The sequence below is a fragment of the Molothrus ater genome, chromosome 1 (genome assembly GCF_012460135.2).
Source record: "Molothrus ater isolate BHLD 08-10-18 breed brown headed cowbird chromosome 1, BPBGC_Mater_1.1, whole genome shotgun sequence".
Classification (NCBI taxonomy): Eukaryota; Metazoa; Chordata; class Aves; order Passeriformes; family Icteridae; genus Molothrus; species Molothrus ater.
Window position 1 is genome coordinate 48,984,555 of NC_050478.2, and position 17,818 is coordinate 49,002,372.

A 17,818-nucleotide genomic window follows, 5' to 3' on the forward strand; every position below is an offset into this window, starting at 1 on the left:
TCAAGTTTCTTATTCCTGCATTCGATGATAATTCTATTTCACCAAATTACTTTTGCCTTGTGATGTAGCTGCATTTATAATTATTTATTGCCCAGCTCAAGGTTAAGTGAAGGAACAGCTTCACTGAGATCCTGTAGAAGCCCTAATTTTTCACAATGTGCTACAGAAGATTAATTGCTTTCTATTTCTCCAATTGAGAGAGAATTAAAATTGCCATTTGATACAAACTATTAATCCAGCAATCATTTTGAAGTAGCACATTGCTTCTTCTAATTTAATACATTTCCTGTCTTTTTCTTATTCTATATAGCAGTTCTTGGGAACCTTAAAAATTCAGTTTGTGGAGGTTCATTTGTAGGACCTGTAAAAAGGTCTGCACTCTTGCAGACTCAGTACCTGATGAAAGGTAGCTCTCAGAAAGAGAAAGCTGGAAATGCAGCAATGTTGAGCAGATGCCATTGAAGATGTTCTGTTTTACCAGCATGCTACTTGGAAGCCCTGAGGACAGTGCTGAAGCACATAACAAAATGTTTTGATAGCACAGACAGAAAGAGCAAGAATACATACATACATACATACATACATACATATATTATATATACATACACATAGCCTAAATATTTGCTTGCTCAGAAATGGCTGGGGTTTTTTTTTTCTTCATTTTTTTTTTCCTTAAGCAATGACCCAGGGCTAAGGTCCTTCAGAAAGAGATTATTTGCTACAAGAAAAAGACTGCTGGTATTTTCAGGCAAAGTCCACTACCCATGTCTCATGATGGCTGTGGGTTTTCATTGTGTAGGCAAATCTAAGGAACACCGAGAATGAAGACAATGAGAAATTCAAAAAGTAGCAAATCCACAAATTACTCCAAACACTAACATTTAGGAAAACACACTTGGACCTTACATCTACAATACCAAAAATATGCTTCCTGTTCTCAGCCTTGTATGCCCAGCTTTTTACAGGTGGGAAGGAATAAACAGCTGCCACAGTAAAAGCTTTTTCTTTCTTATTTCTGATTTACCTAAGCTAAAGAGCATTTTTTAGAGGTGGAAAACAGCCCTGAACTGGATGGCCACCATGGCAGCTGCCTTAACATTCTTTTAGCCTTGATTGTAAGCTCTCTTCCTGGTCCCAGGAGTGAAAAGAAAATTTCTTCATATTCATATTTCTTCATACCTAGTTCTTAGTAGGAGGTGTCTTAAGATTCGCTGTAGCTCCTTGGTATGACAAAAAACATTGCACAGCATGGCTTCTTTTTTTTGCCTTGTCCTTAAGCATTTACATGACAGTAATCAAAAGACCATTTGTAATCAAAAGACCACATTTGTAACCAACACACTAGGATCCTGGGAACTGCATTGAAAAGAAAAGTTAAATTAAATATGTAAAAATTCAGAATGAAAATCTGTGTTGAAGCACTTTTAATCTCAGCTCTTCTCAGAGAAACTGTAAAAGCTTATCTGACTTCCCATTACTCGTTGCACTAGGGATTCAAACTTCTAAAAAAGGCACTGTGGAACAAGGAACTGCAGTTCAACATATTGAGTAGTGTTGCTTGTTTGTCTCTCCATCCTGAAAGTAACATTTCTGATTGGGTCATAGTCATGTCTTGCCACCAACACATAAGCAGAAGCAGAAATAGCAGCTTTATTTTTCCATTCTGGAATGAATTAACATAAAATGACTCACATTTACAGCAAAGTCCTATGATTGGCAACCAAGGCCAAATAAAGAAACACCTCTTTCCTTCCTCAATCTACATCCCATCAGACATGAAAGAACCCTCACCAGGGTCTGCAGCAAGAAAACCTGTGTTTATCCTTATCATTCATAATGACAAATGCCAGAGATACCCACGGGAAGTGAAACCTCAGCAGGGGCTATGTATTACTAGCAATAACAGAAATAATCAAGCTGTTGTTAGAGCCAGACACTCAGACAGCAAATTCAATTTTTTTTTTATTTTCTGTTCAATACCAATGACAGCTCCCAGCCATCATGCATTACAATTAGCTCATGCTGCAGGAATGCTTTCTGCTCTGGTGCATAATGAGTGAGCTGCAACAGAGAGCAGGACCTGGGGAAGAGGTGAAGAACTTTCTGGATGAGGTATCACATATCCTTGCCAGCCTGCTAAGGAAACAAGCTGCTTTCTTTGGGAAGACTCAAGGGCTGCCTCTTTCACATACCCATACTATCAGCATTATTTCACTTGCAAACCAACAAAGGAGAACTTTCAAAAATTGCTCATTTGCTATATAAATTCATACATTCTACATCACTACCATTGGTGAGTATAAATAAAAATATCCTTGCAATTGCAGAGGGATGCTGTTCTTGTGGGTAGTTTAAGTAAACAATAAGAGCCTGTGACAAAGGCTGAACAAAATTCAGGTAAAGACACTGGGACGTTATAATATATCAGGACTGGTTAGCAGAGCACTGCTTCAGTTACTGTGACATTATTCTTGAGCTCCTCTGCCCTAACACTGAACACACACTGTGGCCTCTTCCTCCAGCATACTCACACACGATTCTTCTGCTGCCTCCCAATCTAAACAGGTGTCCTGTTCTGTGGAGTTTTACAACTGCAAAATGCAAAATGTGCTTCGATTCTTAAATGCTCAATCAATAGCAACTGTGAGGCAAAAGCTCTCCCTGCTCTTCCTTCCCGCAGTGCAGATCTCTGCTGTACATTCAGAGTTTTTTCCATTATTAGCTGAGACCCCAAAGCCCTCCACTTCTGCACCCTGCTGCATGCTTTCATCTGCAGAAGAGCTACAGAGAAGTGAGCCCCAAAGTCTGCAGATCTCCTGTGAGCAGCGTGCCTGAAGCAGAGCTGGAGATGGCTTCTGCTCCTCCAGAAAGTCCTTCTAGCATTTCTGCCAATGGCGGGGCTCCACTAGTTCTGCCAATGGCAGGACGGTATCAGAAAAGGAAAAAAAAAAAAAAAAGAAAAGATGAAATCTGCCTTTGCTCTCAAGGACTACAATATAAACCTCTCAATTATTCAGTGTTGGAAAATTCCACTGCAAAAAGTAGGAGCACTGCACATTGATCCAACACAAAATTAGCAGCAGAGATGATGTATGACTCTTTTTGGCAAAGAAAAGCCAGAAATACAAAGATTCTTTGTAGACATTGTTGAATACCTTAGTGTGTTATTTTCATTATCTTACAGCCTCTGTAATTTTTACAAAGGCTATTTTGAAGTTCTGTCTACTGTACAACACTGTAAGAAATATTCTTCTCTCTCTGTTGCTCCTGTGTATTAACACACATGAGACTAACACATTCTCTAGAACAAAATTAAAATGAAAAAATTTGTATTTTACTTTGAAACACTAGAAATGCTGTCAGAAATGGCTTAAATTCTAATTAGTATTAGAGAAGTTGAAGACAACTTGTGATGCCTTGAAAGAAAACCAGAAATAAGTGCCTGTGTTAAGACTATTCTAGCTGCTGAACCTACCAGTGTTCTCTTCCCTCAATACTTCCTCTCTCCTGGTGTGAATGCTGAATAATTAAACAAGTCATTTGAGGAAGAACAAAGCTTTCTGACAAAAGTAATCTCATCTTTTAATTTTCAGAGTCAGGTATGCTGTAGGAAGTGTGATAGTATTAATTCTGCTATTAATTTAAATTACAGATATTCTATAAAGTTGAATGCTGGTTCAGTACTGGTGCAGCAGTATTGCATAAAGTCAGAAAGACAAAAGGATTAGTGGTTTTAAGACTAGAAATTGAAAAAAAAAATTAAGCCTGAATCCTGACTCATTAAGGAATCTTCTCAAAAAGTCTTGAATGAACTATTTGTTCACAGCATCCTCCTCCGGCAGTAAGAAGAATGAAATCCAGAGCACAAAATTTCAGGTAGCATGGGCTACCTGACATCCTCCCAGGATGAGACATCCTGTCTAAATGGAAGCATGCTTGTAGGTAAAGCTCTAAGCTTCTGGATAATTTAAACATAAAATACTTGAACAGAAACTAGTAACATTGGTGTGGATCACTTCAAGATCACAATTTTGAACTTAGTCCGACTGAAATTGGTCCAAACTCCTTCTTGATCTGGTCATACTATTTCACTAAATTCTTATAAATTTCAAAGCCTTCCATCAACATTAATGAGCATAGAGCATACATACATTTATGTATCTAGAACAGTAGGGCTCTGTCCCTCCTATTCCTGTCAAGCCTCTGTGAAAATGAGATTCACCCCCCTTGTAATGCTTTTTAGGAGCAGCAGTATCTGCAGAAAAGAATAGCATTGAACACAGATGGACACCTTCCATACAAATCTGTTTCAATAACACAGTGAGCAATTACTGTTAGAGAGACAGTTTCTTCAGATAATTAGATACTTAAAAATTGAAGTTGTTTATGTTTATATAAGCAGTGAAATTATAGACAGAATTATCCAAACAAATCCATCATGGACCATGAGCTCCTGTCAGGTTGCTAATGAAGGTAGAAAGCAGCAATCTTTCTTTATAAGGTTCTCTAATGACCACGATAACAAACCAATTTTGTTTTTAGTGCTGCACATTTCCCTTCCCCCATTTTTTTTCCCACTAAGTATCAGCTTATAGTGACAAATGCTTTCAGAAGAGAAAGAGGATAAAAGAGGCTTGAAGTTAACACTCTTCAATTATGCTGACACTGAAATGATTAAATTAAACAAAAATTCAGTATTTCATTGTCTATTTGACTCTGATGCCTACCTAAAAAAAATGTATGGACTCTGTTAAGGTACATTTTGTCTTCACTTAAAATTTGTTTCAGAGGTGCATTTAAGAGACAATTACCTCTTCTACTTTACTGGAAGCTGTAAAGGCTTATGATACTGCTCTCCATCAGGAACATTTTCTTCAAGACAAACACTTGCTGTTTACAGAAGATCCATGAGCACTGGTTAAGAAAGGATTGTACACCCAAGACAATGTTCAGGTATTCACTTTCCTCATATTACGACTTTCTTTGCCTACTGTACACAAGCAAATATGTTGCTTTTAGGAAAAAAAACAGAGACATTTCCTATTCTCTCTGAGTATTCTCCTGATATCTGGGCCCTGAAACAGGTTATAATAGCATTCTTGATGTTGATTCTTGAATTTATGAGAAATCCTAACATCCTTACATTAATTGCCAGAATTACAGAACAACAAATTATGTCAAATAGCATCTTATTTTGTTTGGAAATATTATAGTGTAAAGTTTTGGCAGGAAAACTTACTATCAAAGTACTATAGCTACATAAAGATCTACTAAAGATCTTAGCTTTAATCTCCTCAAAAGATTATTTCATTGCTGATGCAAAACACACTCCACAGACATTTACCTTACAACTGCATGATGAATCAAGCTAACAGCCTCTTAGAACTAGGCCCAAGCAAGAAGATAAATATTATTTTATCCATAAAATTTCTGTTGCACTCTGAAATTATCTGGAACATGAGGCAAACATACAATAACGAAACAGAGAAAGAAAAAAATAATGTAATTTGTTGCAGCTTGTTCATTTGTGAACAGCAATAAGAGTTGCATATCCAAAGATAATACTCATGTATTTATCCCGCTCATACTTATGAAGCACTTCAGAGATGAAAAATCCTCAAAGTGCTCAGCATTTGCTAAAATAGGAGAAAATAGAGACACAGATATAAAATAAAACATTGCTGACTTCTTCTGTCATGACAAAATAGAAATAATTACTGATTTATCATCAATACATCTCTATTTTTCTACTCAGACAGTAACTAGGATCAGTCTATCAAAATAGAGATAATTACTGAAGAATGAAATACTGATGATGCCAGACATGCAATTTACAGAGTACTGCTAGATGCAAATACAGAAATAATATTTTCTTCCATGTGCTTCCAAAACTGGGCACTCCACAGTATCACCTGTTACAGAGGGCAGCAATGGTTTAAACAGCAACATACCCAAATGGTCTGAAAAACGAGCATACTGTTTTTGAGAATACCTGCCTGAACACACCTTAAGAATCCACCTATGACATTGTATGTATGCCATGGTGTGACAGACACCAGCTCAACCCTAGCCTCACCCAATGGCAACACTTTGAAAAACTTTGCACTGAGCAGCTCTGAACACGAAAATGGTGCAGAAAAAGCATAATGAAGAAAAGCAACAATGGCATGAGTGAAACAAAATTATTTCTGTTTACACTGATACCACGTTTTGGCTCAAACAGAAATGAACATAATTCAAATGGCAGACATTTGCACAAAAAATCTTCATGGAGGATACTGTACTAGGCTTTTGCCAGAAATGGGTCACTTATGTTCTCACATAAGCCAGCACTTAGGCAAATAAAAATAAAAAGGGTAAATAAACACACAAAATGTTTTCAGCCTTCTCTCCAAATGATTTATTGCTGCCAGAGCTCTAATCTAATTTTAGGTGAGCTCATCCTTCTTTCTGCCCTGGAGCCATTTTAACTCAATATTGCTCTCCTTCCAGAGCCACAAGAGAGTACAGGCTCCCTCAGCCACCACAGATGCTGTGCAGATATTTTACTTTAGCTGTTTGCTGTAAAAGTCATCAATATCTCTTCATCCTGAAGAGACCTTTTCTAACAAAAATGAAAACAAATTGCTAACATTAGATGAAACTTTGACCTCTGCATCCCAAAGTAGAGGAAGTAAGATCTGAACTCCTTGTTGTTGCTTTGAAAGCTTCCAAAAGCTCCTCCAGGCAGGCAGACTTTTAATTTTAATAAAGTATTTCCTGAGCTGCCAGGCTGAGGTTCCCTCCTTGCTCGCCCTGCCATCCCGCAGGTCCGGGGAGCCAAGCTGGCTGCCTGCACTGCAGCCATCCTCTTTCTGAAGCAGCAGCAAGTGATGTGAGGTCTTTGGGGAAACCATTTCAGAAATCATGTTTTCATCTGCCTCCTTCCCATCTGTTCACCTTTCCCATTCTGAGTATTCCTGTACTATACTCTGTTTCACAAACGCTATTTTCCATCACAGCTTCTTGTTCTGGTCCCTCGCTATCCCTGGCTCCTCATGTGCTGATCTGAAGCTAAGTCTGTGTGGGAAGGAAAAAGGAAGTCTGAAACACTTGCTTGTGGATTGCTATTTTCTGGTCATACACAGCTATTTGTTTCCCAAATACCAAGAGATGCAGTAAATCTGAACGATTCTTACACCACCACCAAAACAAGATCAGTAGGGAACTGCAATCTGCTCCTGTCACACTTACCGCACGCTGGGACCGTGACTAGGGAAAAGGATGTATCAGAGGCCAAAGGGATGAACTAGCATGCAAAATTGTTCTCAGACATGTCTCAAGATCTGAGAATAGCTAAACACTTAAAATCATCACCACAGCAGGGAGCCTAAACTGTAGACACAATGTTTTCATTTTTAAACAAGAGATAAAAATAATACTTCCAACTGAGCAGGCAGCTCAAAGAGCAGATTGCAGGAAAAGACCAATGTGCTAGAGATTTTACACAAACTCCTTGACTCGTGTTTTCCAAACGTAAGGAAAACGATGCAGTAAACACTGAAACAAAATTAGCATTTGCATCTCTGCGTTGTCTGCACTCAACAGTTCCTGTGCTACAATACATCTTTAAAACTAGGATCTTCTCTGGAACATCACTCGTTCATCAGACCATCTCTTGTGCACATCACTTACCATACTCTCCACTAGGCTATAGATGTAGCATTAAACTGACAAATATGGTTTCATAACAACACAGTAGATCTAGATAATGTCATCTAAGTTGATTTGCACTTTGTTTCAAGGATCCACTATATAGAGATAATAAATATGGTACCAGACTGTCAGGCAGGAGAAGCTAGAAGAGATAGATGACCTTTGTGCAATACTTCTCCCTCTTCTCTCTCAGGAATGTATAATATGAAAGTATGAAAGCAGACACAGTCAGTCACCACTGACACTGACCAAAATGTCACCAATTTTATTAGAACACAGAACAGCATAAAAAAAAGGTAATGAATTGCTTAGTTATAGCTGTGTTTGCTGTGTCTTTGTCTCCCTGAGCGCCTGAGAGAGTGGAACAAAATTGCCAGCAGTCACATTATGGAGACAGGTTGACAAGCTGGATGACCCCATAAGTCTTGTTCACATCTCATGTCTGGGCTCTTGACTTGCATCTTAAATGACTTCCATATCAAGGCTATTGCAGGGAATCTGCTTTGCCATTCTAAAGGGTTTCTGCCAAACTGAGATCGAATGATGAATGCTTTATTCTACCTGGCACATCTGGAAAAACAAAACCCACCCTTCCACCTCCTCCCCCTACGCCTGGAGTTACTGTTTGAGACACCCTGTGAGGGAAGGTGTGCACTAAAGAAACAGACAGGAAATAAATAAATAAATTTTAAAAAATCTCCAACACCAGAATTGTTTATTCCCTTGAAATACGATGACTCCCTGACTACCACAATTCCTGCTCTCTCCCAACACGCACCAGCCCAGCTCCCCCTCTGTCCCTCTTACTCTGGAGTGATCCAGGGTGGCGTGACACAGCAGGAAAAGAGACCGGTTCACTGTGAGACCTGCTACTCACTCTCTTACAGTGTAACGGCCCCCCTTCCAGCCGCACTGCTGCGGGCAGCCGCTCCCCACGGCGCCAACCACGCACAGCCCTGCTGCTCCTTGGCACAGGCGCAGCACAAGGTGTGGAGAACAACCGGCCCCTTCTGCATCACAGCAGGCCTGCCCACCACGTAGGGCGGTACAAACACTTGAGGAGCTCCCATGACAGAGGGCAGCCACAATGGGTGGCTTGAATGTGCACTGTGACTGCTCACACCATCTCCCTTCTCAGCTCTCTCTGTGCCCAGCACTTGGAGCATGGACAATGAGGACTCTGCATGCAGGACAGCAGAGATGGAGAATGCAACCCCTGCTCTTCCATCGCTCGGGATGTCCAAACAAAAGGTTTCTCAATTTCTAATTTCCACTGTATTTTCAAACAGAACAGCAACCAGCTTTCTTCTCTGCTGTTCAATTAGAGCACAACCAACAGGTTTCACCTGCAAAGGCACTGCAAGCAGCTGAAGAAATGAGTACCAGATGTACATACCTGCTTGCTGGGCAGTCTGGGGGATCTGTTGACTCCGCTGTGCGTTGTACTGAACTGAGGCAATGGGTCTGTACTGCTGAGTTGTTGAGGTAGGGTACTGACCAGATGGGTAATAATAGACTGGCATCTGCAAAGAAAGAGAACAGTAAACTCTAGAGATCAAAGATTCATAAAATAAAACAAAACAGGGAGGGGGAGCAGAAGTTCAAATCAAGTATATTAGTGGTAATGACAATCAAGAGAAGAGGTTTCCCTCTTCAAGAATTGCTGTTGTGCTAGGAAAAGGACTATCAGTGCCCATATTTATTTTCAGATACTTCAAGAAATAGGAAAAAAATGTTAATTGAAAGAGAAGAAAATATAGAATTCATAAAAAGCTACACATATATACCAAAGAAAAAAATATCACATAACATTTTATCTTAGTAACATATCAAAGGCTGCAGAAAAATAGATGCAAACAACACCTTCCATATCAACATAACACATACAGACAGCATGTTGAACCATTAAAGGAACTCTGGACAAAATGGTCCAGTCAAAGCAAGGAATGGCCTGGAGCACAAATATGTAGAAACAAGTTGGAGAGCAAGATGGAGTGTGGCATCCCTAACACTTGTAAGGAAATTATAAGATCGATGCTTCTGTTTAATGTGTACATCCCTCCTTACATTAAGATTTCCCTCTAAAGCTTTTCTTGCTCTTGTTATGAAAACAATTACAGTTCAAAAAATAATCATAGATGTTTTCTTGCAGAGGCTGAGGATAGGCATTAAGCCAGCAAGTTCTGCTAGATGGGCTTCTTTTTTCTTCTATTATTATTGCCATTACAGGGAAATGTGTACTGCATCTCCTTATCACACAGGTGAACGTGAAAGTTTGAGGGTGACTGAAGCAAAAGATTTTTCCTATACTTGCCACACCAGTGTTACTGAGACAGCTTTCAAGTGACCCTTCACAAGTTCAAAGCACTCAAAATTTTTCATTTTCAGCTGTCAGGGATACTTAAGGCATCTGATAGAGTTTGGCAATGTATGGTATGAACAGACTGCAGAGGGACACAGGCTTGGGAGAACATTGCTTCTCTCTCAACTTCTGCCATAGCAGTCAGCATTTCTTAATAAATCATACAATTTTTCTTCTCACTTTGTGCACAGCATTTATCCTACATAGACATATGCACAGAGTCAGACCAAAATCTTTTATTTTTTTCATGCAAAAACAAGAACTATTTTTGCCACTTTCATCTGCATGGAAGAAATATTCCTGATACAGATCATTCAATTTGATCATCCATAAAGTTAGCAGAGTAAAGGTAACTACTGCTAGGACATCGTAAGAGAGATCAGAAATTTTTCTTGGAAAATTTCCAGCTTCAGATGAGGAAAAAAAATGGTGTAGACACAAAAGACTAGACAAGAATAGGCTATGGATTGCTATTTGGGCAAGTAGAAGCCTACTGAATGGGTAACTGGTGGGAGAAGGGTTAGGATTAACAAAGCCAAACTGGGTGGTGTCAGTGAAGTTAACTCCCAGACCAAGTGACAGGCAACAGCATCTGTCAATCAAGAGGCTGAACACTCATCCATTGTTCAAGGTCTATTAATTTGCTTTTCAAACAATTGATTTTTCCTCCTCTCTCTGCTTATATCAGCCTGAGTCTAACAAGTATGAGAAAAACAAGGTTTTGACTGGAAAATATTGTAAGCTACCCTCCCTCCAGACAATACCAAGTGACACCTAATGGCCTGCCCTCAAGCCATTTGTTTTGTTAGTGACTAATGTAACAAAACCAAAATGCCTTTGTAGAATGGACACCACCATTATGAATTTGTTTCTCTGCAAAGAAAAGCCACAAGGAATAGGAAGGTGGGCCCACACATTTAAGGCACAAAATCATTCTTTAAGCAGTATAAACTATGGATCAGGAAAGTTTAGTGTGATAAACTCATCTCGTGGACAGCTGATTGCTCTCAGCAACACTCTGCTACAGGAGGCTTGAAAGAAATGAGGAGACCTACTCTAAGTCAAGTCAATGCAAATATTTGATCCAGACTTGGAGCATGGGAACAGAACAGACATTCTTTCAAATATTCTTTATTTTCTATTAACATATTCTACAAACCAAAGAATATTAAACCCCTGTGGAAATGCTCTCACTTATCCTGCCAGCAGCTTAATATCACTTAAAGGATTTATTTTATCTACCCTCCACTTCCTCATTTTCCAGTGCAGACAAGCCCCTAGATATTTAAAACAACATGAGCACTTGGGAAAAATAAGAATTATCTCTTTGGAAATGATTCTGTAGGTATTAACCTTAAAACGTAACCTGAAGAATCTAAGTTTTGAAGTCAGGTTTATAGTTGAACCAGCTGAGCAAAAAAATATATACACTGAAGCATACACTCCTTTATTTTTACCACACACATAAAACCTCAGCATTAGTCAAAGGGTTCTCTCCCTTGCTCTCATTTTCTCGATTCATTGGAGTACATTTGTTATGCAACCCACTTAAAAGTTTGTGAGAATGCAATCTATCAGCATGAAAAAAATGTTAGTAGTAGAAGGGCAAAAAAAAAATTTCACTTATAAATATTAATGAAAGAATTGGACAGTAGTCATGCACACATGACATGAAAACAAGAGGTTTGGCTTTTTTGGGATTAGTTCTTTTGGTTTTGTGTCTATGTGTGTTTTGTTGTTGTTTTTGCTTTTGTTAGCTCATTTTTTGTTTGGTGAGGGGGCAGGTTTGTTTTTTAAAAGCTCACACATTAAAAGAAGGGCTTGGTGTAAAATATAGACATAATCTAAAATAGGTCTTTTATGCTTGAGGGGCTTGGAAGGATCCATTCTCATTTGTCTTGAGTACATCTCTGTGTTAGTAGTTGAAATGTTATTTTTCCTTTCTGATTCTACTTTGGTGAACAGTGGAATTAGAGGGATCAGAGATAACAAGTATCACTTACATCATCTGCTCTGATCCTCTTGAATTTTTTACCTTCTCATCACATCAGTGTTACTAAAACGTTTACTTATGTGCTCTTCAACAAATAACATTACATTTCTGTAGCAGCCAGCCAACATGCCAAATTACACTTGAGTTGCATTCCCATGTGAAATGCACAATCCAACCTTCAACCTTTTGCTTGTAAAACACTTTCTTTACAGAACCAGAAGGTTTCCATGGCACTAACAAGCATGCCAATGAAGCTGTATGGTTACCCTAAAACTAAAATAAATTTACCAAAAAAATTCACTTCTGAGACTATAACCTAAATAAATACCACCTTCTTTAGTTTAAAAGCATAGTTTTTTGATCTTAATCCTTGACACTGTGGAAAATAATTTTTTAGTATGATTTTTAATAATTACCTTGTTTGTAGGCTGACCATTCCACTGCATTCTAGTTTTTCTCTCCTATACAACATTTTAACTTAAATGGGAACGGGACTGGGCGTGTCACTTCAGAGACACTCATGAAATGGTACAGTCAGACATTACTTTCTCCTCTTTCTAACGTGCTTTGTCCCCAGATGATGCGCAGAGACTCAGCGCAGCACTGGTTTTTTGCTTTTTTCTGTCCACATACAGCCTGGAGCCATTATGAGGCTGGGTGTCTCCCTGGCTGCTCTCCAGCAGCACCCATGACATTCACTGGTACTCTGTTTATTTTTTGTTTATTTCCTTGTGGCAGGGTCAGGAGTCCACACACACTTCAGGATGACTTTACTTTCATAAACTGCCTTCTACTGGCTTACAGCTTGATTCAGCCATTGGACTGGTACTCTACCTTCTCTTAACAGTGCTGATATCCAGACAGGTTTGAAGTAGCACTTCCATCCAGCTGCTGACACCATTGCTAATGTCACTGATAAGAGTCACACAAAAGGGAGTGAAGAAGACAAGAGAAACCCCAGTGATGCATGGACACGTGAAGGTGCCATTTCTTACCAATATCTAAGTGACAGGGATCAGTCATTCTTCAAAGTCTTTTCTCTTCCTCCCTGCCCCCTCCATTATAATTACAGTAGCAGGTAACAAAAAAAAAAAAATGCCTTGTAAGATGTCCTCCATTATAATTTTCAAAGATCATCAAGGAAAGCCCTGCTAATTTGCAGTGACTCCCCAACCTTCTTCATAACAAGTTTCCTAGAGGAGATATGCTATGAATAAAGATTTTGTCTCAGGGTCATTACAGACTCTCAAGGAGAGGGCTTCTGCCAAGAGTCAGATGATTAAAGATGACACAAAATTAATGATGACACAAAACTAACTCAAGTGAAAAATCCTTCAACATGTTAATTACATCTCCAGGCCTCTCCAAGAATTCATGCCATCTCACTTTTGGATATCATTTTGCTAGTATACCTTCCAGAATGAGTCAGAGGTGAAAATAACTTTTCAGGGAGGCTATCCCTTCCCATTGATATAATATTAATATTTTTTCCTCTTCTTCATTTGCAGAGGCAAAGACAGGCACCATTGATAAAGTATTACAAAGCAGAATGCTGGACCCCTGTTAAAGTGTTTGGTCCATAAGTGCTACAGAAAAACTATCAGGAAGAGAAGAAAACGGAGAATAAAGAAAGCAAATATATATATATGTTCAATATCCATGACAAAAAGCAAACCAGCATTTGCTGCTAAAAATCCCTTTCAGAAATCCCTGGGTAAAGTTTGGGATTTGGGTTGTTTTTGGTTTTTTTTTTTTTTTTTGCTTTTTTTTGTTTTTTTGGTTTTTTTTTGTTTTTTTTTTTTTTTTTTTTTTTTGTTTTGTTTTGTTTTTGGTTTTTTTTGGTTTTTTTGGTTTTGTATTTTTTGTTTTGTTTGGGTTTTTTTTTCCCAATTGGCTGAACAAACAGAAATCCTTATTTCCAGTTTATTAAATGATGACTTTGTTGTCAAGCTGGGGGATACCTCTGATGAAAGAAGAAGCAAAAAAGAAACCTAAAGGTTTCTTTCTCCACTTCTTGGGCATGCCATTTCAAACTCAGTCTGCTTCTGCTTTAATACAGACTGGGAGAAAGAATCTTGGGGAGCAGCTGTAGCTGTAGAGCCACATTAAAATGAACTTTAATAGAAAAGCTAGTAATTTAAATGCAGTACTATTGGTTGTGTAGGCTTGAAGCATTTTTTCTCCTCCATTCAGCTCCCAAAGGAAATTATCATACTCACAGGATCTCCACCCAAGTTTTCACTGCTATTTTCCAACAGCATTCAGGGTATCACAGCCAACCTTATCAGCAGAGCATTTACAGGAACTAATTAGCCATTAAAGTCATGCCACTTTTATACTGGTATAAATTCAATAGCAACATTTAAGATATAAAAGTGCTTTTACATTGATTGCATTGCATTGATTAATGCATCACATAATGTTTTGCTTCCATTACCATCTTTATTGCTTTCTTTTTTTCTCAGAGCCTGCCTCAGACCACCTGCTACGGTGTCTGAGAGCAGCCTTACTATTGCCTCTAAGCCCCAAAGAGTAACAAAGCTGACTCAGACTGACAAAGCCACTGCCACAGAAAGCTGTGCCATGGGCAGGACAAGGATTTGGGAACTACCTGACTGTACAGAATGCTAAGCTCCCAGGGCAGAAGAACTACTATTTCCCAGGGATTCACTCTTATTTTTTATAAAAGGGATCTCCTATTTGCCGTACATGTGCTTAATGTAGTATCCAAACCATTTTCTAGGATTCAAGTAAATGTATAAAAACTTGAAATGTGAATTAGAAGCTCCCATCTGTGCATGCAGATGCAGAGGGTGGTTGCCCTCTCTCCCTTCTGGCAGAACAAGGCCACCATGCTTTCAAGGGATAGGGGCACGGGCAGCAGACACTAAACGCTGCCATGCCCTCCTCCACAGGTATCTGACAAGGATTTTTTGGAACAGCAACAAGCTGGAGATGGATGTTATCTGCAGAACTAGAGGAACCTGACAGCACTGAATTTCTCACCTTTCTACACTTCCCCCGAGGACAAACCATTCCACAGTGAAGTAACTGAAGCTGTTGCAAAGCCAAAAGATATTTTTCTGCTGTCAGTTAACTTTCCACTGTGTTAAACTATAGGAGGAAAGCAGTTGGGGAATGGACAGAGACATGGTGACCATTAGACACACCAGTACTGTACTAGTCCTACAGCAGCCTGTACATGAAAAGGCACCTCCTCATCACTTGGCCTGTGGAAAAGTTAATCTGCCTCTAAGTAGCACCAGTACAAGGATTAACTTAGAAAAGAGCTTCACCAAGTAACACTGCACTGTGCTGAGTGAAAACCCTGTGCCCTGCTGGGCATGCAGGGGTGAAATACAATGCTCCCCCAGCAAGGCTCAGCCAGGGGCAGGAGCAGGGGGCAAACCCACCCAAAGCAGCCTATTCAAGGCCAGCCAAGGCAGGTCTAGCAGAGACCCCAGAGCGAGCTGAACATCTGGCTCACACGAGGGGGTGAGGAGGTGGTGTGGGGTCCCTGTCAGGACAGGCAGCACCATCCTGCAGCCCACTCCACTCCCACTGCAAACCCTGGCTGGCAGAGCTGGGAAACATCAGTGCCTGCTGTGGTGGTAGCCTGTAACATGGAGGTGCTCACATTTACCTGGTTCACTGGAAGTGTTGTGAGGCTGGATTAAATGATGCTGGAAAACACTGAGGGCACCTGGAGGTTGTACATGAGGACTAAAGCCTGGACACCCTATACTTAGGAGACACACTCTAGATGGATTCATCAGGGAATTTTGCTCTTTAGGTCATTTTTTCCTCCCAAATTTTAAAAAACCACCAAACCTGCTACATTTGGCAAACTGAAATATTTTCCTAGCAGTATTTTTCGAGCAGTGTTTTCAATTTTTTGTAAAAGAAATCACATTATATTGAACTTCATCTCCTTCAAACTTGTGTTTGCCAAGTCTTCTTTCAGAAAAAATAGCTGCACATTTTTCAACCACAGAAATTATGGATTGCACAGTCCTCTATGGGATATCAGCATCCAGCAGTCCTCAGATTTCTTTTACTGTTAATTAGTGATCTAATTAACTAGATCCTTAGCCCACTTAAAACACTGTAACAGTAAAAATTCTTCATTCCTATGTCAATACCAAAGTCCATTAATAAACACAAGTGGAAATTTTCAGTGAGAAGCAGTAAGCAAAAACCAACCAACCAAACAACCGCTTCCAATAAGGTTTATAATGAAGTGGCATTAAAAGAAATGGTGAAGTTTTTTACTTTATTTTTACATTTTTTCTCCCAAAGGATAAAATGAAAGCAAGAGAAATGCTATTAATACCATTTAAAGTAGAATTTAAATGAAGTTATTTATAATTGGATAAAGAAATTTGTCTTTTTAATGTGTATGCCTTGAAAATTGGCCAGAAAGTCATCTGTGCACTTTACTTCTTGACAGTAATCACTTTCAATATTCTGTAAAGGTACCCAGGAGACAAGCAGAGATGTTTGGTAGTGAACAGTAAAACATAATCAGTCTTCAGGAAGACAGTTTAAATTACTGATCTGTGACACCTCACATGTTCAAGTCAATTAAATATGATTAACGACTACCTGGGCTGATGTGCATTTTGCTCTTTTGGTACATGCACAGGGAAGAAAGAGTGTGGGCATTTACTCACCCTCCTCCTTCATATTCATGTGCAGATGTGTCATGGACTACGAACATAAGCTCAGAAAATGTTTTGAAGAGAGGGAAGGAAATGATGAAACCCAGGAAACAACAGAGTACCCTGCTGCCTAAAGATCTGCTAAACTTTTACCAGGGGAAAAATAGAAAATGATCTGGAATTTTTTGTTCCCTTCCTGATGCTGTGAAGGTCACGGTGCCCAAGGGGCAGTGGACTTTTTCCTACCTGAGCAGGTGGCGGTGGCTGCTGCACGAAGCCCTGGGGCGGCGGCGGCGGCTGCAGCACCTGCTGGGACACCGGAGCTCCTGATCCCGTGAAGCCTCCAGGGGGAAGCTGCTGGCTTGGGGAGGCCATGATGTAACCTGTCTGCTGGGCAGGCTGCTGCAGCATGGGCGAGGGGTACACGGGACCAGAGGGCGACTCGGGGTTGTCTCCTGATGACTGACGACTCAAGCTCATCTGGCTAAACTGCGCTGTCATGTCATCGCGCTGCGGGGCACAAGGCAGGAGAAGGGGATACAGATGCAGGAGGCACATTAGTTAGCAAAACAAAATTGGCTCAGAGAGTGAGGGGGGAAAGGAATCACTCAGCTCTGATCCATGCCAAACTTTGCAAGGATCTCAGCAAAAATGGAGGCAATTAAAATGAAAATCACTATAAATACTTTGACAGAGACTTCCAGACTGCAAGGTGAATGGCATCATTTGGCAAAAAAGCCAATTATTTTGGCTCTTTCCCCCTGTCACCCTCACCTTTAATTCCAAAATGACAAGTGAACTTTACAGTGTTCAAAAGAAGACATTTTAAATGTAAAGGGCATGGAAATAACATTATGGATACCTCTATCCTCAAATACAGAATTTGTCAGCCAAACACCTGCTGATAATTTCACTGTGTTTCAAATTGATCCCAAGAGGGATTCAGTAGCATTCAGCTGCAGATCTTTCCCGTTTTGGACTGCTTTGAAAATCCAAGGTTGTAAACATTGAGAAAGTTTAAAAAAAATCTAAACTTAATGTTGCTATTTCAAGGCTTTTTATTCTGTGTTGAAGAGAAACAAGTTCTATATTTGATTGAAGGGGAAA

General features: G+C 39.6%; 1 protein-coding gene across 20 annotated transcripts in view; it reads right to left on the minus strand.

The window, feature by feature from the left end:
• The window catches only part of ARPP21 (cAMP regulated phosphoprotein 21), a 142,636-nt gene that overhangs the window by 27,654 nt on the left and 97,164 nt on the right, over positions 1-17,818 (minus strand). For all 20 annotated transcript variants that reach the window (XM_036406286.2, XM_036406289.2, XM_054515294.1 and 17 more), the window contains 2 exons: positions 16,958-17,221; positions 9,092-9,218 (listed from right to left, as the gene is read on the minus strand). In XM_036406286.2, the coding sequence (XP_036262179.1) occupies positions 9,092-9,218; positions 16,958-17,221 (391 nt within the window). The remainder of the gene's footprint in view (positions 1-9,091; positions 9,219-16,957; positions 17,222-17,818) is intronic.